The 22,389-nt window shown below is 40.6% G+C and overlaps 1 protein-coding gene across 3 annotated transcripts; it reads left to right on the top strand.

Annotated features, from left to right (window-relative positions):
• The first annotated feature begins 3,346 nt into the window (after positions 1-3,346).
• On the top strand, positions 3,347-13,430 carry LOC130176833 (dual specificity tyrosine-phosphorylation-regulated kinase 4-like). Of its 3 annotated transcripts, none has more exons than XM_056388169.1 (17): positions 3,444-3,580; positions 5,076-5,161; positions 5,997-6,324; positions 6,557-6,784; positions 6,875-6,986; positions 7,110-7,291; positions 7,403-7,539; positions 8,177-8,317; positions 8,441-8,579; positions 9,377-9,461; positions 9,581-9,753; positions 9,843-9,903; positions 10,783-10,884; positions 10,992-11,093; positions 11,949-12,272; positions 13,020-13,145; positions 13,350-13,430. In XM_056388169.1, exons 3-16 carry the CDS (start codon positions 6,241-6,243, stop codon positions 13,037-13,039), a joined length of 1,890 nt encoding a protein of 629 aa, XP_056244144.1. In that variant the 5' UTR covers positions 3,444-3,580; positions 5,076-5,161; positions 5,997-6,240; the 3' UTR covers positions 13,040-13,145; positions 13,350-13,430. The 3 variants fall into 3 exon arrangements, with proteins under 3 accessions (XP_056244145.1, XP_056244144.1, XP_056244143.1); XM_056388168.1 differs by having other exon boundaries at positions 5,076-5,167; XM_056388170.1 differs by lacking the exons at positions 10,783-10,884; positions 10,992-11,093; positions 11,949-12,272; positions 13,020-13,145; positions 13,350-13,430 and adding an exon at positions 10,003-10,172 and having other exon boundaries at positions 3,347-3,580; positions 5,076-5,167.
• The last annotated feature ends 8,959 nt before the right edge of the window (positions 13,431-22,389 follow it).

The raw sequence follows: 22,389 nt of genomic DNA, 5'->3' as shown, positions 1-22,389 counted from the left end.
TTAATTTGTCATCGTGGTTGTTGCTGAAGCTTACAATGGTGGTCCGTGCATGAAGTATAATTCTTCTGCTGTTCCTTACGTTGTATAATGGAAAATTCCAGCTGAGGGGGTATTGCCTAATTTCATTGTCCTACTTGTGCTAAGTTCAAATGTATGATGAAGTTTGTGAGCTCGTTCTTCATTAGCCGATGCTGCCTAAACACTGTTAACTCTTTGAATGTGTTATTGTATCACCGAATGAAGACGTACAATTCAATTCAGCGCGCCAAAGCGTCAGATTGTTCCGTTATCCAACTTGTACAATGAAAATGGAAGCAGGAAGTTGAGAGCCGGAAACAGAGACAGCTCGTCTTCAAAGTAAAGGTTGCGCGTTTTGAACAAACATGCTGGCAGCAGCAGTCAATTTAAGGAAAGCTAAGCTAAATAAATTAACAAACTGTCAAAACATTTTTTTTACATAATTCATAACTTTATAGGTTTTTTTTTTTCTAGCCCACAACCATTGGGAATACATTTCCAATAAACACTGGAATTATTATAGGGTCTTACGATTCATGGAGGTATTCATCAGTTTATTAATTTGCTTACGGTTACTTAATCTGTTACTTCGGGCATTTTTTTTTCAATAATAATAATGCATAGCCTACTGTTGGAAATGGGGTCACATGACTGCTGGGCTGAGGAGCAGAAGGAGAACAGGTGTGCTAACTGGGCAGCTCACACAGGTGCCTTGGATATTGTTTGTTCTGTGTCCTGAGCTTATTGTGTTTGCCCTTCAGCTGAGCTGCTTCCCTCAATCATTTCACCTTTGTTCCTGAGTGTGTTAAGTGAGTTTATTTCATTATATTTTCTCAAGTCATGTTGTTAAGTAGTACATCTAATCTCCTTGGTTTGCTCTTATATGATTATATATTCAAAGTGAGAATGTATTGATGTACTGATTTTTGATTTAGAATTGTTAATTTTGTTGTTTATAATATAATATTATTTGACCTGTATGTGCACTTTCTTTTATTTGTAGAAAATATAACCTTTCAGCTGTAACTACTCACACCTGACTGATTGCAATCAAAAGATTAAATACTTGGAAATGGAACAATCTGACTGCTTCTCCGTGTTTGCTCATCTCATCAAGTCCAGTGTAATCACAGAAATACATACGTGTAGAAAATGTAATTTTCAAGTTTACATGATCATTTGAAGAAGACCATCAATAGGCTTCTATAATGATTTTAATATTTATAATTTTTCTGCACCACATGCTTTGAGAATTGAACACTAAATCATAATCATGGATTGTGAATTTAAAGCAGAACCCAACCCTTTTTAAGAATTCAAATTTCTTCTTCCTGTGCCCCAGAACAGATTGATGAATATTTGAGAACGTGCAGCACTCTCCTCTAAAGTAAGAAACCAAATGGAGAACCTTAAAATATGTGATGTCATCCCAGTTTGCTCTATGACAATGAATGGGGCCCTGATGCTGTGAGGCTAATAAATGTTTGTGTAATTTCTTACACCAAAATTAATGTTTTATCCAATTTAAAACGTGGATAAGCTCTGTCAGGAGGAACACTACACAGCCACTGCAGATTATGGGGTTAGTGAGGAAATTAATTTCAGCTATATAACTTCAGTAAACTGACTGATGAAAACTAGCCTTTGGCTTTTTTTATAATATGACATTGTCAAGTCTAAACTTCCAGTCTGTTTTTCTACTGTATTAGTTCATCATTTGCACTCATTAGCTCTTAATGTGGGGGGTTCAATTAAAAAGCGCATTCAACATTTTCATTTGTCACTATGTCATTTAATCAATATTTGAATGGAATACACTGTTGACACAGAACAAAGTCAGTGCTCTTTGTGTTGTCCATGGAGGATTTGGGGATTCTCTGATTTCTAGCTTTCAGACACATAATACAGACCTAACTGTCCTTGGGCACGGGAGTCTTTTATTTAGTTATTTCAAATGAATGAACTGTATGTTTATGAATGTTGTGATTATTATTTATTAGTATCTTGAACTTGATGCACAGCTGCAGTTGGACTTTTACCTTCACCTCCGGCTGCAGTTCATGGCTTTTAGCTGCAGCTCATGAACCTTGAACCTTCCTTAATGGAGTTTGTGTCACTTGCAGCTGGACTTCATGTTAACTGGTTCACTCTTTCCTTCCCTGTGTCCATGAGACAAAGCGGGAAAACTCTCGGCCCAGTCTCAGCCGAGTCATATGAATAACAGCATTAGAAAAGTAAACGGTGAAACCATCGACGTAGGGAACATGGATGTAGGTCTATTATAAAACATATTAAGTTTAAATTAAACATCCATGGTGGGGAACAAACACCTGTAACAGACGGTGGAGCAGGAAGGGGAGGGGAAGAAACCGAGCACAGGGAAGCTCTGCACCGTTTATACACTGGACTCTTGAGGTGATTGAATGTTGGCGCCATTTTGGATTTAAATACGGACGACAAACATCACGATGGCGTCAGTGAACCAGCCTTGGCTCTGTGTACAGTCTGCGGTCAGTAAGTAAAAATACTCGGATCTCCTCCTCTTCATCACGTCGGTCTCCAGGAACCTTCGTCCTCTTACAGTCTGTTTACAGAAGAAATCAACCCCCCGGTACCAGAGGTAAGTCCGACAGAGCAGGAGTTTTAGAGTTTACTCCCTCAGAGATCCTGTTTGACTGGAAAGATGGCTGACTGGTAAAAGCTTGGGTCAAAACAATGAAGTGAACAGAACTGAAACATTGATTGTTTGGAAAGAGCGTTACTCGGCACAAATTTGAGATTTTGTAGGCGGGTGTGTTTATGAATGAATTTGTCAACATCTACAACTCTTGTGGAAACCCTTAAGTAGAGGTCGCTGTATAAAAAGACCTCTGCCCGGCAGCTAGCATTAGCGGTGGCAGCTAGCATTAGCGGTAGCAGCTACTTAGCCGGTATTGTACATTGATGACTGAATTAAACGGTTTCATTATAAGACAAAAAAGGGACTGAATACTTTCTAAATGTCTAACTGATTGATCTGTCAAACAGACATCTTAGTATTCTTTCCTAACAGGTGCTTCTCACCAGACAGTTTCTCTAGGATGAGGTGCAAGTAAAGTTTAACAGAGTTCATGTTCTTACATCTGCTTTTACACCACAGCTGTGTGTTTATTAAATTCACTCACTCATTTGAAACCTTTCTCTACCCTCCCAGATACCAGGAGAGGCAGCGAAGGGGAAGAACACCCCCTGTGTTGAGGTGAGATTCACTTCAGATATCACTATTTCCTCTATTCACTGTCAGATCTATATTAACACACTGCTCTCTATGATTATCTTTTAGCTGTTTTCTTGGCCTGAACTCGGGCCCTGCAAACTGGCCCAGTGCCAGCCGCCTGGTGGAGGCCATTTGCTCTGCCGTCTTCATCCAGTGGACACGTGGTCCAGAGGGACCATGAGGACTCGGTGGTCCCTCATCCTCAAGGACTATGTGGCCATTAGAGAGGCAGTGCTGGCCAGCCCAAGGTTGATGGCTCAGACCAACATCCAGCTCTTTGAATTGAATCGAATTGAGAACTCAGTGGTAAGTGTTTGTAATAAAGCTGTGTTGGTGTGTTGTAATCTGTACTGTAATTTATCTTTTAATTAAAGCTGAAAATCATCTGAAACAGTCGGTGTTTGTCTGTGTGTCCCAGGTGTTGCCCAGACTCTCCCTTCAGCAAAGGGTATGTCCTTGGTACAGGTGGGACAGTGAAATAAGGCAAAACCCCCTCAGCTGGAATTTTTCAGAATTAAAATTCATCCCTGGACCAATGGTTTTAGTGTACATAGTACATAGTGACTTTTTTGGTGCATTGTTACCTATAAAGTATTTACTAATTAGCCTACCATTTAGTCATTAATGTATGATTTTGAAGACCTTGAGTTAAGTTTTTCCAAATTTTTTTATTTATATATTTGTTTTTTTTTACCTTAAACAACAGCAATAACTATAATATAACAATGCATTAGGCCCATGTAAGTTTAGTTTTTAAGACCTGCTTTTATTTTGAAATTTAATTTGCCCCATGTCTGGTACTGCTGCGTATCTCTGTGGCTGAATGACACGACTGATGCAGAATTTGAAAAACCTCCACTTCACAGCGCACCCAACCTTTCCAAAAACATCCTCATGATATCAACCATAGAGAGCTCTGTGCTTTTATTGTTGCACATTTTATCCATCTGAATCTCTCTAGATTCATTGGCAGAAGTTTAGAGATGTTGGTGTGTGAGTCTTTAGACCATCGTGCACCTGCAGGGCCACAGTAAATGCTATAACATTTCAGAGGATCCTCTTCCTTGTCTGACCTCCTAACTGTTTAATTATTTGTTACATTACTATAATTTTAATCATATTTTTGATTAAATAAATGTATTTGTTAAATTTTCTAAGTGTGTGCTAACATGGAAAATTAAATTATATCTCTGTCATTCATGCACTTTAAAGTCCCCATCACCCACACTCAACCCCCACCCCCCAACACACACACACACACACACACACACACACTTCTTGCCATTTTATTGCTTTGCGACAGCTGTCTTCTGAAGTCAGGGTTTTAAAGATGGCAGAAAACGGCCCTCATGTCAAACATTCATAACAAACATGTGGCCATTGCACTTATGGAAAGACGGTCTCAAATAAATTAAACCAGAAATAACTGTCTGGCTAGACAAGACACGCTAAGTGAGGAAATATGGGTTTTTTAATTTGAGTGAACAAACCCTTTAACATGAGCCTTTATAAATGGCTCAATAATACTACTAAATACAATATATTTTCTGTGTTGCACTTAAAAATGCAAACTTCTGGTACAAATGTAGCTTACTGCTGTACCTCTGAATGTTCAAAATGGCTCCACTCAGATAATGAGGAACATCCAGGTTACACACACACACACACACACACACATACGTATTGGCCTAAATGTATATATGCACATGCACGTCTCTAAAGTTTTAACACTGCTTGTTATGATTACTTTCAACTTTCCAGCTCTGTGTGCCTGAGATGTTTTGTGTTGCTTTGCCCCCAGGTGGTGGAGAACTGGTATGACATCCTGAGGGAAGTCGCAGCGTCCACTTTATCCAAAAGAGGACATTTTTGTTAAGTGATAGCGAGGTCTGAGTTAAGTTAAATTACATTATTATTTACTAGTTATTTATTTATATCATACTGAATTTATTTGTTTGGATGTTAATAAAACTACAGAGTGTATGTCTGTCTCATGTTGACTCTCATGTGGTTGAGGTCCTATTGAAGGCTGGGCAAAGTGTGCAGCTCCCCGGGGGCACAGAAGCCCCGGCTTCACTGCGGCAGTTGGTCTCTACTAATATGATTAGTTGTAATTTTGTTTTGGGATACGGGAATATAAAAAGGACCTTAGGGTGGGTCCTGCTGCTTTGTTACCTAATTAAACTTTATAAGTAGGACAAGCACAGTACCAAGGACCCTGAAGCTGAAGCAGCTAAATGGAATTCAGCCTTTCTTAATTTTGTTATTTTCACCTGTGCTTTTACTGTGACAAGTCAAAATGTCTTGAAAGCAGGCGTTTCTCAAGGCCCTGTATTGTACTGTTTCCCTGTATCAAAATCTACCTTTACGACCATCATTAGTCCAGCTGATATTGTTAGCCCCTAGCGAATATTCCTAGAATAATTAGCATTTTATCACATTACCACACAGCAAACCTGGAGCTATGGACTTTAATATTCCAGTATAGGATTACTGTTTAATCAAATGACCATGAACATGGGGCATGATGGGAGGATTCTGTATCATAGTGACCGTTTCTGCATCTTGTGTAAAAACCTAAGACAATGGACTTGTTTTGGTTCTTCCGCTGTGAAAGAATGGTGTTTCTGATTCCAGCTATTGAGAAAACTTCCGTAATCAAATAAATCAAATAAAGTTTGTATGTGTCTGACTGTATTGCTGAAATCAATAATATCCTCAGGCTCATCTGCAGGTTACTGGGCCACCTGCTGACCTCAGACCAGCCTCTGACTGGAACTCAGCCCGTAGAACCTCCGTCTATGACGCCTTCCATTATGCTGTCATCAGAACTTCTGCAGCACCTCACGTCTTCACTAGAACCTAACACGGATGAAACTCTGTGAGAGACATTCACAGGCGTCTCTGTTCCATCAGACGACGAAAGCATTTACATCTTTCACAACAGCTTTCAAGTTTCAAAGGAGATGAACGCGCGACCTGAAAAACCACCACCTGCGAGGCCTTTACCAAGAAGACAAAACATTCCCAGACCAACGTTACAACACAAGGTTGGTTTGATTTATGGCTGTTATTATCCAATGGCTACCTTTGTGAGGATTCAGATTTTTGGTTAGCGTAACCGTTAGTTTAGGGTAAGGGTTTAGGTTAGGGTTAGCAGCATCTCTGTGCCACCTTATTTCATAATAAATCCCAGTCAAACAAGTACAAATTTCTAAACATGATGAGCCTGAAGTTTGTTAATTGAACAGTTACAAACATCCCCTCCATTTTTTCTCATAGAATAATTTCACCATGAAAAGAAACAAGACTGCGCTGAAGCCAAAGTCAACTCAACTGACGGTCCTGCCATCAGTCGACAAGGGTCCTCAGAAAAGCCCAAAAGTTGTCTTGCCACCTATCTCCAAGGACCGGAAGAACACCCAGTCGGGGCTCAGCCTCTATCAGCATCCTTCGCTGCCACCGATCTGCACGTCCCCGCAGAAAACTTCCCATCGAGAGTCTTCTCAGGTCTGTTACAATAATGTTTGTTTACACATTTATTTATCTTTTTATTTTGCAGGAATGTTTTTCAATATGTTTATTTGATACTGTAACCAGCAACAAGCGGGTACACAGAGTGGCAAAACCTGCCCTGAGGAAACCTCTGGTTCAGAGGATCAGAGAGTCAACAAGACGCCTTCTGTCGAAACACCTGCCATGTCTCCTGAAGGTAAAAGCTTTTTGGGTTGTTTTGTTTTTTTTTAATTCTCAGTTTAGAGGTTTTTTTCTTCTGTTTTCCTTGTGAGAACAAGAGAAAAAAAGTATCTGAGAGATCGGTTCACCTCATGCACAGCTGTCCTGAGAGAGTCCAAGCCATATCTGACCGAGTATGAGCTGGAGGAAATCCAGGACTACCAACAGGTGTGGTACCTGGGGAAGGAGGCCAGCAAGACTCGTTACTCAAACGTCACCGAAACCCAGGATATGGAGTGCTTCAACTCTGGCTATGACACTGAGGAAGGATTTTACAAAGCTGTAAGTGCTTCCTGTACAGAAACAAACAATTTGATCCATTGTTTACATAAAGATATTGATTAGAGCAGCTTTAATCTCATGGTATAAAAACCATAAACCTTTAATCCACAGATTATCAGTGACCACTTGGCCTATCGCTTTGAAATACTGGCGGTGATTGGGACAGGCTACTCTGGACAGGTCCTCAAATGCATAGACCACAAGACCATGGAGCTGGTGGCCATCAAGGTCATTCGAAGCAAAGACAGGTAAAACATTACCAAACCAACGCATGGCACACACAAAACATAGAAAACAGGCAAAGGTTAGAGATTAATTAAAGGTAACCTATGGATTTTTCTTCGGAACAAACCCAGTTATGTTTACATTAAGTGCTTCTCACTGAAAAGCATTTTCTGTACTGTTGACTTGTTTTCTAAGCTCTAAAGCACATCTCATGTACTCTATGTGGTTGGAAGCTCAGTATAAGCTCACAATCCAAATGTGTTGAATAGATTTTCTGTCTCATAAAATATATTTATTGCATCTTTAAAATTCACATTAACATCAGCTAGCATAGTCGTCTTTTTCCGACCCTTTTGCTGTTAAAAACTGCCTCATTTCAGGGCGTGTTGCCACAAGCATTTGTTAATTCTTAGCAGGAAAATAGAAATGTTTATTGCGCCACTCAAGTCTGCGCATGTGTGCCTCCTCGTTCCCGTGCCAGCAGAGTATGAGACACAAACAAAATAGAGACCTGATCATTAAAACATTGCTTCATAGCATCACTCTTGGTGTGAAACTCTTATCAGGTGTCTTGGGTGCCTTAAATTTAGATGTCAGTTTTACATGCAGTCATATGGTTACAGAGTTCATATTATTCTCTGCGGTCCAATTGTTTTTCAGTGTTCATCAGGTGGGAAAGGCTGAAGTGAGGAATTTAGAAGCCCTGCGAGAGCTGGACAAGACCAACACAGCCAACATTGTCCACATGAAGGAAAACTTCTACTTCCGCAATCACCTCTGCATCACTTTTGAACTCTTTGAGTAAGTGTCTTTGTTCTTTGAGCGGGGGAACACACTTCAGGTAATCATTAGGACGACTTCTGGATTACAGTGCAGGTTGTTTGAGATTAAAAGTTAAAGTCAGCCTCTCGCATTGATTTTCAGAAAGGACCTTTACAAAGCCTTAAGAGATTCCAGCCGGCGAGGACTCAGTGAGAAAGAGGTGAGAAAATACGCCACAGACGTGCTGAAGTGTCTACAGCTGCTCAAAAAGAGGAGGATGATCCACGGTGACCTTAAACCGGTAGGAACCACAGCTTCAGAAAAAAATCTCACATACTGTAGTTACTATGTAGGATATTTGAACCACACTTAAACCGACTCGAGATCAAGTTTTCCTTCCCAGTACAATAATGTCAAATAATGTCCATTCTGATAACTTTGGTGACTTTCAGCAGAAGGGTCATAGAAAGTACAAACAAGACAGAAACACTTGTAGTTTAATTTACTGTACATTAGTTTGAGGAATATGTGTCTCATGTGGTCTATATGTTGATTTCAGCACATTCATTCTGTGTCTTATGTATCAGAACAAAGCATCCCCTAAAAAGCACACACTAAACTTTCCAATTCTACAAGTAACGGCTTTTAAAACATAGCATCTGTATCACAGAACTGTGTAGCTTTACAATGTGTAGCACAGGGTCCTTCATCAGCAAAATGTCACGGAAAGAGACAGATAATGACTCCAGAGACACGGATCAACTGCAAAGAGATGCTAAATAACAACAAAAACAAAATCAGCAAACGACAAAGAAAAGCAAAATAACCATGGAAATACATAAAACAAAAACAAAGGGCAGCTACATGACTACAAAATGATGCTAAATAATCACAAGGAGATACAAAACAACTACAGAGATACTGAAATGAACGACCAAGACACACAAAACAATGACCTTAAAGATACACAAAGAGAGGACGGAGAGACACAAACTACAGAGGGGCGGGGCAGCTTTTTACGTGTCTGTGTCCAGCAGCCCGCTGTCTCATAATCTGCCCATGATGACAACAGGTAAAGTAATGTTACCTGTTTTTCAGGATAACATACTTCTCTACAAAAGGGGCAGTGAGAAGCGTACGGCAGTCTGCGACTTTGGAGGGAGCTACTTCGTGAAACACAGACGTGAGTGTAAATTTTTCTCATCACAAAGTGAGAAATGTTTCTCGTTGAGTTAAATATTTTATTGAACAAAACAGTTGATGTTGTAAAAACGCTTATCTTTCCTACGTCTCCCTCCACAGACCAACCCCTCATCCACACTCTGTACTACGTGTCTCCAGAGATGCTCCTTGGCAAAAGGTGCAGCCCGGCTATCGACATGTGGAGCCTGGGCTGCGTGTTAGCTGAGCTCCACCTTGGTCGCTGTCTATTTCGTGGATGTAACTATAAAGACCAGTTCAGCTGTATAATGAAGGTGATATTTATCATTAACTAATGCTATCTTCATTCCATTCGGACTGCTGTCATATTTTAATTTTTTTTAACTGAGATGAATTCTTGTAGGTGCTGGGTATCCCTCCTCCAGAGGTGCTGGTGCAAGCACCCAAAAAAAGCGACTTCTTTGGTGAGCGAAAAGATTTCAGACTTTGACCTTTTCTTAGCTGCTAGTCTTCAACCTTGCAGGGCGTTGTGAAATTGTTGTTGATTTGTCATGGTTGTGCAGATTCTGATGGCATCCCATTGAAAATAAAAGATATAAGACGCCACAGCAGCACTCTGACCAAACACCTGAATTCTAAGAGTGCCTATTTTGTGGATTTCATTGAGTGCTGCCTTGAGTAAGTGCACTCTCTGAGAAACTCATCGGGGTGACACTGCATGAATAGGCCTTTTAAGTATAACATTTGTAAATGTAGCTCACTATGAGTATAATTCTGCAGAATTTGTTCTTTTAAATATCTTGTCTTTGCATTATGTGCATGTATGTTATTATTTAGTTATGATCCGACAAAGCGCATAACACCAGAGAAGGCCTTCCACCATCCATGGATTCTTATGAAAGAGATCAAACCTGTAGCAAGTGCTGGAAAAACTAGATCAGGTAAGCCAGTGCCCTAAAAACCTTAGTGCTCTCATTCCTTTGGCACTCACTGCTGTCAACAGCCCAAAGAGCTCAACAACTATAGGATAGATGGCCATGGAGTCTGGTGCATGACTCTGCTGTCTCCCTGTCATTTCAACTGGCGCCTCCAGCAGGTCAAAGCTTGACTTATACAAATCCCAACAGCTACACTTCAGCTGTGTCCCAATTCAGTTGGCATATCCTTCTGAAAATGAACATTCGCATCAGTCTTAGCTGTACGTTATTGGCTAATTAGCAAATGTTAGCATGCTCTAATGTTGACGTTAGCATTGCGGTGCCTAAGTGCCGCCTAGCAGAGCACTGGATTTGACTCCAATGTTTATTTACCTTCTTTCCCTGTCCACTTTTACTTTTACTCAGGTGCTCCAGGTCCCAGCAGCAACAAAAAGCCAGCCCTGCTGAAAAGAGAAAAAATGCCTCCAGTGCAGTTGCCAGCAGTAAAGAAGACCAAAGCCAAGAAGGGTGGAAATTAAAAGGCACATAAAGTTACAATATAACATATATAACAAAATATAGTGTGGGCAATGGTCAGTTGGTTTCCATCTTTTTCTCCCTTTGTGACCCAACAGGTGTGAATGTGAGTGAACAGTGTGTTTCTATATGGACTGCTGACCTGTACCAGCTGGGATTGGCTCCGCCCCCCTACGACCTCAAGGATGAGCAGTTTATAGGTGATCAAGGAAAAGATGCTTCAATTTCAATTTCAATTTGTTGTCCTCACTGTCACTCTGTCATGGATCACTGGGACACTTGAATAGTTAATATGACACCTGTGACACCTTGAGAATGATGAGCCCATGAACACAGCCATGCACATTAAAGGCCCTGTATTTTACACTTCTCCTGTGTTTTATTTGAAGTGTTGATCCATAAGAAGATATAATTGTGGTTTTAATAACCAAAATCCTCTTTCAGGCTTCTCTCTGGAGCTCTAGTAACAACAGGTATATATATATATATATATATATGATTTCAGGAAAACACTCAGAGAAACCAAAGCTATGTTTTGTATAATGGGTCATGGACTGTCAGCTGAATTGCTGCAAAAACCACAATGAATATGAGTAAATGTATTTGATCGATCAATGAAATGATATAATAATAATGCATGACATTAAACATATTTCTGCTATCAGTTTGTGATACTGATTCCATGGCTGCTTCACCTCATCAATATAAGGTTAAAAGTTTTTTTTTATCTATAAACTTTGGTCACTTGAGGTCAGTTTGGTTTGTGGGAAAAGCTTTAATCTCTTCCTGTCAACTCCACTGTGCACGATGGTTGCACTTTTGTATTCGTGGTAAATTTCCATTTACACTTCACATCTGGAAACCTCTGCCACCAGCTTTTGATCTTCTCAACATACAGTATCTTTCACGGTTCGCATTCATGTCTTTTTGAAAGCCTCCACGTAACCCGCGGTTTGATTCCGACGTTTGCTTCATGCAATTTGAACCTTTTCCACGCCATTAACCGTGATTTGTTTCAGTTTATAACCCGCAGCCCCTCCGAAATCCCTCCTCAGACTTTCCAAATAAAACGGATCCAGCTGTGCGCGGCTGTGCGCCCTCAGTGCGTCACACCGCTCTGCTGCAGACAGACGGACAGACAGACAGACAGACAGCGGCGAGCAGGAGGAGGAAGAGAAGGAAAGATGTCTGGTATCATGCTGCTGTCGGTGTCTTGGAGTTTGTGCTTGTTGTGGGCGACCGGAGGGAGTGCGCGGAGCGGGGCAGTGATCCTGCGGGACGCCCTGGAGCGAGTCCCGGTCAGCCTGAACGACATGTTCCGAGAGGTGGAGGAGCTGATGGAGGATACCAAGCACATACTGGAGGAGGCAGTGGATCAGGTCTGCGTCACATTTTATTCATTTATACAAAGGCAGTGTTGTTTAGTTTACTTAGAGCGGAGAGAGTGACATAAAGCTCCAGTAATGTCATTCATCTGCCCGGTTTTATCATAATTATTCAGTTATTACAGCAGTGGAAAAAAAAATTCAATGTCATGTGAGTTTAATTGTTTTGGTGGTCAGCTTAATGTTAACTAGCAGGCTTAGGTATGTGCAACACGGTTTCCATCTCTGCTTTGTGTCGGACCCACATCATGGGTCTATTAATAGTCCACATCATAATAGATATTTGTCCTGTCAGTTCAATAAAAGAAAAGGTAATGCTCATAACCATAACCCTACACACTCCTGTGACTGAGAACTTTACACCACAAACTTATTTTTTTTGGTAAGATACAAACTGAGACTCCTGGAAGGTTTCTGTTATTTTCCCCTGGACCTGTGTTTCACCAGGTCTAATAACCCTGCTGACGTCTCACACTCGGTCTGTCTCTGTCTGGTTTTGATCATTTGTGAACTACTGGGAAGTTTTCCCTTAATGTCATCCAAGAAATGGAGATTATTGATATCAATCATAAAAGGCTGTGTATATGGACAAACTGTCCACAGTTACAGCCGCCTCGAGGATTAATTCTTCGACTCCCATATGGAAATCTGATGTATGAACAAGATGGAAATGCCATGTGTTGTATTTTATGTAAGATTTATGAATGGAGTCCACATGTATCCTTACATTCAATCCAACAGATAACTACAGAGAGTGCTAAATCATCTTTAACGTCACCAGATCTGCTTCTTGCCTACCACAACGAAACTCAGAGGATTATTAAGAATGGAGACAGAGACGTTCAGGTCCTAGATAGGACCGACAAGGTAGGGGTTCACTTTTCCTGTACATATCTGTCAGATTAAACCGGTCGTCTTGATGGAGAAAACCAGCGCTGTTTACGAATGTATCATCTGTGTACATTTGTGAGTTGGTTTAGGATGTGATCTGAAGGATGCAAAAAAATGCTTTTCTCTTTGAGGTCTGATACAATGCGTCACCCTCTTTTATTTCTATTTTACCATTTCTAGGAAACTAATAACAAAACAGGAGAGACTCATCTTTCACACATCCATATGGAGCTCAATGGGCTTTGGAACAGTGTCGATCACGTGAGTCTTTTCCCTTCCCTTTCTGCTCTTTGAATAATTACAGGACATTAGGACAAATGCATTCTGGATTTTAAGTTTCCGGGTGATTTAGTTTCACTCCGTCCGGATGCTGACATGGTGAGAAACACACAGAGTCGTGTATTTAGTGTTGGGTCTGCTTGCAGAAACCTGTGTTTGGTTTGTGTTATGTGTACTAGTTTCAGCCTCTTCTAGTCTCTTTTAGTGGCAGTGATGGACAGTCCATATATATATATATATATATATACGCAGTCTTTTGGAAACACAAATAAAGACTTTCACTCCTCATTATATTTTATGACATTCCAGTAAAAGTATCTGTCATACAGTTTGTTTAATTAAAAAAAAATTCATCCAAATCACTTCATTGAAATGTAATTTTTCTATATAAACATTTTCCCTCGGGTCTGTAAACGCCCCTGTTTGTAAGAAGGTGGAGTGCTTTCTGAAACTGGGTCTGCGCTGTCTCTACTCGTTTTATACAGAATGAGATCATCCAGCAAACAGAGCTACCATATACTTTTCATAGTTTCAGCTTTGGATTGAGGTCATTATTGCTGTCTGTTTTGCCATTTTCCCTTTGCAACGGTGGTTCTGATCTTTTGCTTTCCTGGCAGCTGGACAGAAAGTGGTTATGTTAATAGGAGTTCCTGCTGGAAAAAAAAAAATGCCAGGGAAAGAAAGTAAAGCCTGCAGCCCGGGCAGGATAAGGTCTGCTCCTCTGCAGTGACTAACTGTATAGAAATTTCAGCCTGTACATGGAGTCACACTTGAACTACACTCGAGGAAGTCATAGTAAAGTTGACTGACTCAGCACTTCAGAGAAAATTTAGCTGCTGTCTGTCATTGAAAGATGTTACGGCTGCATACTGATGTACAAAACACCATCACCAAATAGCAGAAATTTTATTTTGGTGATTCAAAGGTAAAAGGATGGATGGTCAAAAACCATGTAACTTTGTTTGAGAGTAGAAATGTTTTAGATTTACATGACGTCTGTATCTTTGTATCTCATAGTTCACAGATTTTAATCTCATGAGGATAAGAAAATATCCTCATGAGACGCATCTTGTATTTTTGAGATAGTCTTTGTTGTGAGACATGGATTAGGTAATTGATAAAAAATGAAATGTAATTTGCCATTTGAGAGGACAGACAGTTTCCTCCGTCAGTTGAAGCTTTGAAAGATATTTAAGCCCATATCAGTGACTGATATTGGCTAATGCGGTGAACTGGTATCTGCCTGAAGCGCACTGAGGTTATTTCCTCAGCTGGGCCAGTTTGGTCTCTTGGTGACTCACCGTGCACCCTAGGGGGGAGGAGACGCAGAGGAGGGTGCGGTGACGTGAATCCAGCTGTGCACTGCGTTCACTACATGCACTGCAGTGTCTTGGTGCCAGGAAGTAGTGAGTTTTTGCAGGTTAGCCGCCCGCCTGCTCAGAGCAGGTTAACTGCCTTGTGCGCAAGGCATTTTGATCACTTTATTCAGTGAAGTCACACCCACATAAACCTCCCTCAAATCACGTAAACCACCTTTATTCATGCTTTATTTGCTATTTCCACATTTATTTTATGGTTTTCAACCAGCTGACATTGTGATTGTGCAGAAAAAAAGGTTTTTAGGTTTGACTGACACTAGGCTACAGAATAATGAGTGATTCTTAGCAGCTCTGAAATCCACAGCGGTTAGTAGTTAGACTATACTGACGGCCCGTCTGAAGGCAAATCAATAGGCGTGCTTGATGTTGACACACTGACATCCATCCCAAACACTGAGTAACAATGCAATGAGTGTGGCTAAAGTGACACCTGGAGCTCTGCGGTTTTAATTACAATACAGGTCGTCAACATTATGTTGTAGAGACTGGGTTTTACAGTGGTGTTTCCAAAAAATAAAACAGTGTCATTCTAAAATATCCTAATGTGTTTGTGGATCATACATGAAGAGGAAGCAGGCCGTTATTTCTTTACCAGATTAGCAGCTATCATTTCTCCATGTAAACCAATCACGACTGAATTAAACATAAAAACAATTATTTCAGAATAAAGAAATCTCCGAGACAAGCTCTCAAACAAACGTCAGTGGGTCATGATCGAGAGAGTCCTGTGTTTAAAGGGGATGAATATGAATTTGATTGGCCATGAAAGTCACAACCTCTAACACGGCCACCTATAATTTATGATGACATACTGTAATCTTTCTTTCACACCGGTAGATGAAGTCGGGCCCGAATCACAGAGTAACATGGACTTTATATCCTCAGCTGAACCGGCATATACAATGAACATCAGTAGTCTACTGCCCTCATCTAATAGTACTGAATATTTTTCCTGCATTTACAGCTGCTGTGATTGGTTACAGCCAAAACTATAGACATCAAAACTTGCTAAAAGTGAAGAAATTTAGTTAAATGTAGGATAAAGGTAACTAGCCAAAATATCAGCCATTGACTCAATCCTCCAAAAAACAGTGCTCAGTGTCTTTATTTATGTGGTGGTTAGTTCAGGGCTTAGCTTAGCCAGAAGTCACGCAGGCTTACATGCTTACATGGGGTCTGTTACTCTCTGTCAATGTTACTTTCTTTTCCCTTTTTCTGCAAAGTAATTTGTGGGAAAATATTTTTATAGAGAGGTATAACAGCTGTAGTCATCTGGCATTTATTAGTCTAATTGCAGGGTTGTGGGTACTTGTGTAGCGGGGCCCCTATCTGTAGTTTTCCAGTGTGTCTCTGTCAGCTCAATAATAAGCTAAATAATGGAAGAACATCTCTATTTCTGCAGAGATGTACATATTGACAACAACAGAAAAGAAGCTGAATATCTCAGGTAGAAGAGAAAGTGTTAACAAGGGGGAAAGGCATTTGTGAGGTGGGAGTGCGCGGAAAGGAAACTTTTATTGGGAGCCCGGAGCTGCTCATGAGAGAAAGAGAGACACCCAGCCCTCACCTTTCCTGACAAGACATGTTCTTTGCATATTATTTGTGTGTCCATGAGTGTAGTCGGAGCCTATATGTGTCGTGTCCGGTCATGCGTACATTTTGAAGACAGATTCAGCAGAGAACTAATGATGCACTTGGTAGTAGAGGTGCAGCGTACATGCCCGAGTGCCTATCATTATGCGTAGCCCTGCTTAATGACGAACAGACTCTGCTGACAGGCTCCTGATCCTGTCTCTGACTTTGACACAGACCAGCCAGCCTCAGTAATACGTGCTGTTTCAGGGACTTGGCTCTGATTCAGTGTTGATCTCCCAGAGGCAGCACACACACAAAGAAAAAACTCCCCCAAAAACATTTAAATGGTGAGTTTACAGCAGGCCGGTGCTGTTTTTGGCTGACACTGTGACCACCAGAAAAGAGTCAAACTAAATCTCAAATATCTGATTAGTCTTCCAAAATTTGACAAAGCAAGACGGAGTCAGATTTATGCTGCAGGAAGAATCTGACCTGAAACCTTTAAATTCTTCTTTACGGTGTACTTTGCATGACATTACTCGTTTTGTAGCATGATGTATTTGGTGCTCCTGCAGATAATTCATGTTAATTAAGATCATGTTTATTTATTTAAACTATAAAGGAGTTTGATGGCAGAAAACACTTAAGAGATGTAGATGATTTGGGTTGAGTCTTAAGCAGTGTACCATACTGGGCGTTATACAGGGAGAGGTCACATCATACAGGAAGTAAAGATATTAATTTCTTTACCCTTAGTCAGCATAAAAATGTCACACTTCACTTTTACAGTCTTTCTCATTTAACAAGAAACGTTTCATCTACAATGTAGGAAAGAAATAGAGGGTAGAGGAAAGAGAGGAGACTCTCGAGATTCAGTCTCTCTGTGTAATTCAGATGTCACTGATGTCGTAGATCAGACGGTTTCCATGGAGACGGGCTGTGGCTGGCAAAAACACAACTTCAGAAACCAGCAGACAGTAGGAACTCATTAGGTGGTGGTTGCAGTGGAGTACAACAGTCCCTGTGATACAGTAAAATGCAAAGCGTAATTAAATTTGGTTGAGTGCCTCTTGGTGGTGTATTACACTGTAATCAGATGAGCTTCTTCTTTAGAGCGATGCATTCAAATCCAAAAGTGTAAAGATCTTTCATTAAGATTTAAATAAACACAAGTCCTGGTCTACAGTCTAGTTGGACCCACTTAGGATTCAATGTGCTCTCTTTACTGACTGTGTGTGCAACTGTTGTAATCTCTCCTCTCAGGAATGCATGGTGGATGAGGACTGTGGTGACCTGAAATACTGCTTATATGAGATTGAGAACTCTAAGTGCCTCCCCTGCATACCAACAGATATGGTGAGGACTCAGCCAGTGTTGTATTTTGTGCTTGTTATTTCTTCAATTAAAGCTGCACTGATCAATGTTTTCACTTTAACAACGGATCAAACGACTGTGTGTAATATGAAACGTGTCGCTCGTGGTGACGAAGCCGCCGAGGATTGTCCCTTGACTCAGCTCTACGGATCGTTTTAGCGTCTTTTAGCTCGTTGTTTTCAGACACAGGTTCAGGTTTATCGTCATTTCCACACATATAAATGATATAGGCTACAGGGAAATAATATATCTTTCCTTAGGGACCAAAGTGCAAAACAATAAATACGTCCAAAACTAAATAATTGTAGACTAAAGCTAAAAAACAGTAACAGTCTTTAAATTTGAATGACTGAAGTCGCCCGTGATCATGAAAATACCTGTAAGGTGTATCATAGAACAGCAGTGAACTCACTGACAGCATGGCCGGCACTTCACAATCGTAAACTTCACGAGCGGAAAAGTCTTTGGACTCAACCACAACATTTGTGCTCCATTCCACTGGGCAGTGATGATTCCCTGTCGGCTCAGTACCAAGTTAGGACTTTAAAGCCTAATGGCCGTGTCTGGAAAGTTGCTGTGTAGCCATATTTCAGTGAAAACAAAGATGCAGCAGTTCTTGAGTTCATGCTAGGCATGAAATCTCTCTCCAGAAGATTTTGGCTGCTATTGTCGAGTTTCGCCATCAACATAAAACGCGCTCTCTCTTTCTGCGGATTAAGATAAATCAGATGCCAAAAGTACTGAATTATTTGGTTTTTAGTTGAAAAGCTCTGATACAAACAAAGTTAGCATCCGGCTAGTGAAGATAACATTTAGCTGCAGAACAAACACATTAATCATTGGCATCTGTCACAAAGAGTATCTTTGCTTCTGGGTAGAAGGTTACTGAGAAGGATAAACATGTAGAAGTGATTTTCCATCGAGTCTGCCAATGAAAACTAATGATGAAACATAATCTATGTTCTCCTCCAGAAACCAGGGACCAGCGCCCTCTCTCTGCTCTGTGCCATAAAGCAGTCTCAATATGTTCTGTAGAGCAACCCAACAGCAGATTTAGGACATAATCTGATTCACTGCTGCATAATGAAAAATGAAGTGTGCAGGCTGCTAATCTAACCAGCTAACAGTCATATAAACCTGCATTATCACAAATAAGAGATAAAAAACATAATAAAAGGTGTGTTGAGCCTGTATTGTAAAGCAGCATCAATAAAAATACTAAAATGGATCCATCCAATTATGAAGTTACAAAAACACATGAATGTAGTAATAGACAGTGCATGTTTTACTTGTTTGCATATCTGGATGTGTGTCCCCACTCAGCCCTGCACTAAGGATGAGGAGTGCTGCTCAGACCAGATGTGTGTGTGGGGCCAGTGTACAGTCAATGCCACCAGAGGAACAGAGGGAACTATCTGTCAGGGTCAGAGTGACTGCAGGCTGGACCTGTGCTGCGCCTTTCAACGAGGTGACGTCCCCAGAGACCGACCCAGAAATAACACAGACTCACTTAAGCTGTCTCAGTTAATGTCAGGTTCCACCTAGAGCTCAAGTGTATGTTATTTGGAGCTAAGATAAAAATCAGTCTTGCTTTTTTTCATCATCTATTTTCTCTCGTTTTGATGTGATACATACCGTACTACTGTGCTGCATTATATTTTTCCCCTGCTCCAATTTTTTACTTAAATGCTTCCATATTTATATTCTTATTTGCTTAAAAATGGCATTAACATTGATATTTTCTTACTGACCTCTAGTGGTAACTAGTGGTAATGCTTTCCCCACCACTTCCATCTCAGACTGCATATATGGTACTTTATGTTTGACCAAATGTACTGTATATGGAAAGAGGCTACATGTGTTGGGTTGTTGTTTCATTATAAGCATTAATGATCCCTTCAGGGAAATAGGATTATTGCGCAATAAAAATCAGATTAACGGGATTCGTTCCTTTCAAAAATGACTTTCAACAAAAAATATTTATTTTCAGAAACTTTCTCACACTATTATAAAAAGAGCTAAATCTACTGTTTGCTTGCTTATTTTCTTGTGACTGCTACAGTAAAATAATAATAATAATAAAAGTAATAAATTGTTGTATTTCACATTAATTCAAAATGTGCTAGTTTAGGGCCAAACTCAAGGAATTAAACATAGTCCAAGACTAACACAAAACCAAGAGGAGACATCCATGGAAAAATGCTCTAGTCTGGGATTAGTTTTAAGAGCTGGGAAACTGGAGCTGTATGTACCTACTATTGGTTTGTGTGTAACAACAAGTTGTGGGCAGTTCATATGTTCAATGATACAGCACAATGGCCATGATTATGACTGAGCTGGCAAAATAAAGATCACTTTTCCCTCTGATGCTTCCTCCAGAGCTATTGTTCCCAGTGTGTAATCCCAAACCAGGGAAGGGGGAGTCCTGTCTGAGCCACCCCAACCTGTTGATGGATATGCTGGCCTGGGACCAGGAGGGCCCCCGTGACCACTGCCCCTGTGCTGACTCCCTCCAATGCCAACCTCATGGGTAAGAGCAAACATACGTGCAGTTAAAATGAGGAGTGGAGTAGTTGAGGTTGTTTAGATTAAAACAAATCTTGTAAACTGTATGTTTTCTTAAATTCCCTTTTTTTCCCCCCCTCTCTCACAGACGTGGATCTGTTTGTGGGGAGTAGTGCTGGAACATGAAAAGCATGAGGAGGTTATATTCAACTACATAACCCTGTCCAGAAGCTATACGCACATCCTTACTGATCATTCACCAAAGAACAGTCCACCTACTGATCAACAGTTTCTTAAAGTACAGGATATTGCTTCAAGGCAGGACTTGCACTGTGTTATTTATGCCTTACTACCAATCTGTATTATATATCATGAAGGAAATAATAAAGACTTGTTTTTGGTTTTGACTGAGAACCAAGAAAAGTGGTACTTTGGTATTCACTAGTTCAGTTCGGACACAGATGAGCTTATTTATTTCACTGCTGAGTGGATGATAAGAGCTGCGGCAAAACACAGCACTGACCACTAGAGGGCAAACTTCTGCCTGTTTTGTGTGTGTGAGGAGAGTAAACCAAGAAATCACACACACACACACACACACACACACACACGCTTTTACACATGAAAATTCATGAAGAAAATATTCAGGATCAGGCTGATACCCACATGACCATTGTGCAGACTGATACAAATCTCTGGCTCTCTCTCTCATACACTCACACACAGCAGTGGGAAACAAAAAGGTCTTTGACTTGCATATTAACAGAGTGTAGTATTCTTCAGTGTTTTTCCAGACTAAATATCTGCTGGCTTCTGTTCACGCTTTAATGCAAAATTATAGAAAAATTAAATAAAATTACATGCTTCTATTCTTCTAAATTTTTTCCGCCATAGTTTTTGGAGTCCTGTTGTCTTTACTAATCTTGTGTCTTTTCAGAAATATCCTATTTTGTTTACGCATATTTGAAAGCCTGTGCTTATCATGCAAAATATCTTGAACAAAATATTTCCAGTGTGGACAACCAAAGATCCTGCTCCTCTGTCAAGACTGCTCACACCCTCATTTAGCATCTGGACACCTGATGCCACGTGCACATGTGCACAGGTATTTTTGAAAATATAGCTCTTTCCATGCATTTTGGCCTTTTGTCCACACACGGATCTTTTGCAAACTCTAGCCCCAGGAGAAGACTTTTTAGAAACTCAGCTTTTAGTGTTGTCGGTAGCTGTTTTTAAAACTTCTGATTGGTTGGGGTTATAACACTGCCTTTTGGTTTGATATGCTCTTGACAGTGGAAACTCAGGAAGCAACAGGGTACACACACATTTCACAAAGGGGGTGAAAAGGTCAGCAGGGGCCCAACATTTACACCCTTGAGCTCTGTAACAGGTTAATCCATCCATGATTGCAGTGCTATCAGAATGGACTGTCCATTGCTTAACAGTGGGTCATATGCAGAGGATGAATTCTGCCTTAAGTGTTAATTAACCTGGTTGTAAAGTGAGGCTGTGTAGGTTTTGCTGACCACAGTGACCACATATGATGCTTACAGGATGGTAAATACTAAAATGTAGTATAATTGTAGCATAAGTAGAGAGGTGAGTCAGGAAGTCAGCAAACTTGCTGAATAATGTAGCTGTATCTAAAGTTTGCTAACAATAGCCAACGCTGTAGCCACCATAAGCTGCTGGTCATACCAGACCAACTGTAACTGAAGCTGGAAAACCTAGTGTATTGAACTGAGCAAGAAGTGTATCAAGTACTTATCAAATTCTTCATTTGTAAGAGACGGGTTGTTTTCTTCCAAAAGTGACATAGTCTCCCTTTAGAGTGATTTTGTGCTTTATCCTCTTAAACTGGCATTCACAGTCCCTTTGACTTTTCTTTAGTGACCCACTGAACCACATTCAGTGGGGAGAGTTTCATGGCTACCTGGACAACTGGAAACCTTCAAGACACACGTGGACCTCCAAAAGGTGCGTTGTACTTCACTTGAAGGGTGTTCTTCTTAAGACGAGGTGAAACAGGTAGGAGTGAGACCTCTGTTTTCACTCGTTCTCTCCGGGAGACCGCGCTGCTCTGTTGACGTCACGGCTGTTCATTTATC

This window comes from Seriola aureovittata, chromosome 10 (assembly GCF_021018895.1).
Source record: "Seriola aureovittata isolate HTS-2021-v1 ecotype China chromosome 10, ASM2101889v1, whole genome shotgun sequence".
Taxonomy (NCBI): domain Eukaryota; kingdom Metazoa; phylum Chordata; class Actinopteri; order Carangiformes; family Carangidae; genus Seriola; species Seriola aureovittata.
Note: the sequence above shows the minus strand (reverse complement) of the source record. Positions and strands in the feature narration are given on the sequence as shown.

Coding starts and splice junctions, on each gene's coding strand:
- LOC130176833 (XM_056388169.1), top strand. CDS start 6,241: ATGAACGCGCGACCTGAAAAACCACCACCTGCGAGGCCTTTACCAAGA. Junction 8,580..9,376: donor TCCACGGTGACCTTAAACCG/GTAGGAACCACA, acceptor CCTGTTTTTCAG/GATAACATACTTCTCTACAA. Junction 10,885..10,991: donor GAAGACCAAAGCCAAGAAGG/GTGGAAATTAAA, acceptor GTGACCCAACAG/GTGTGAATGTGAGTGAACAG.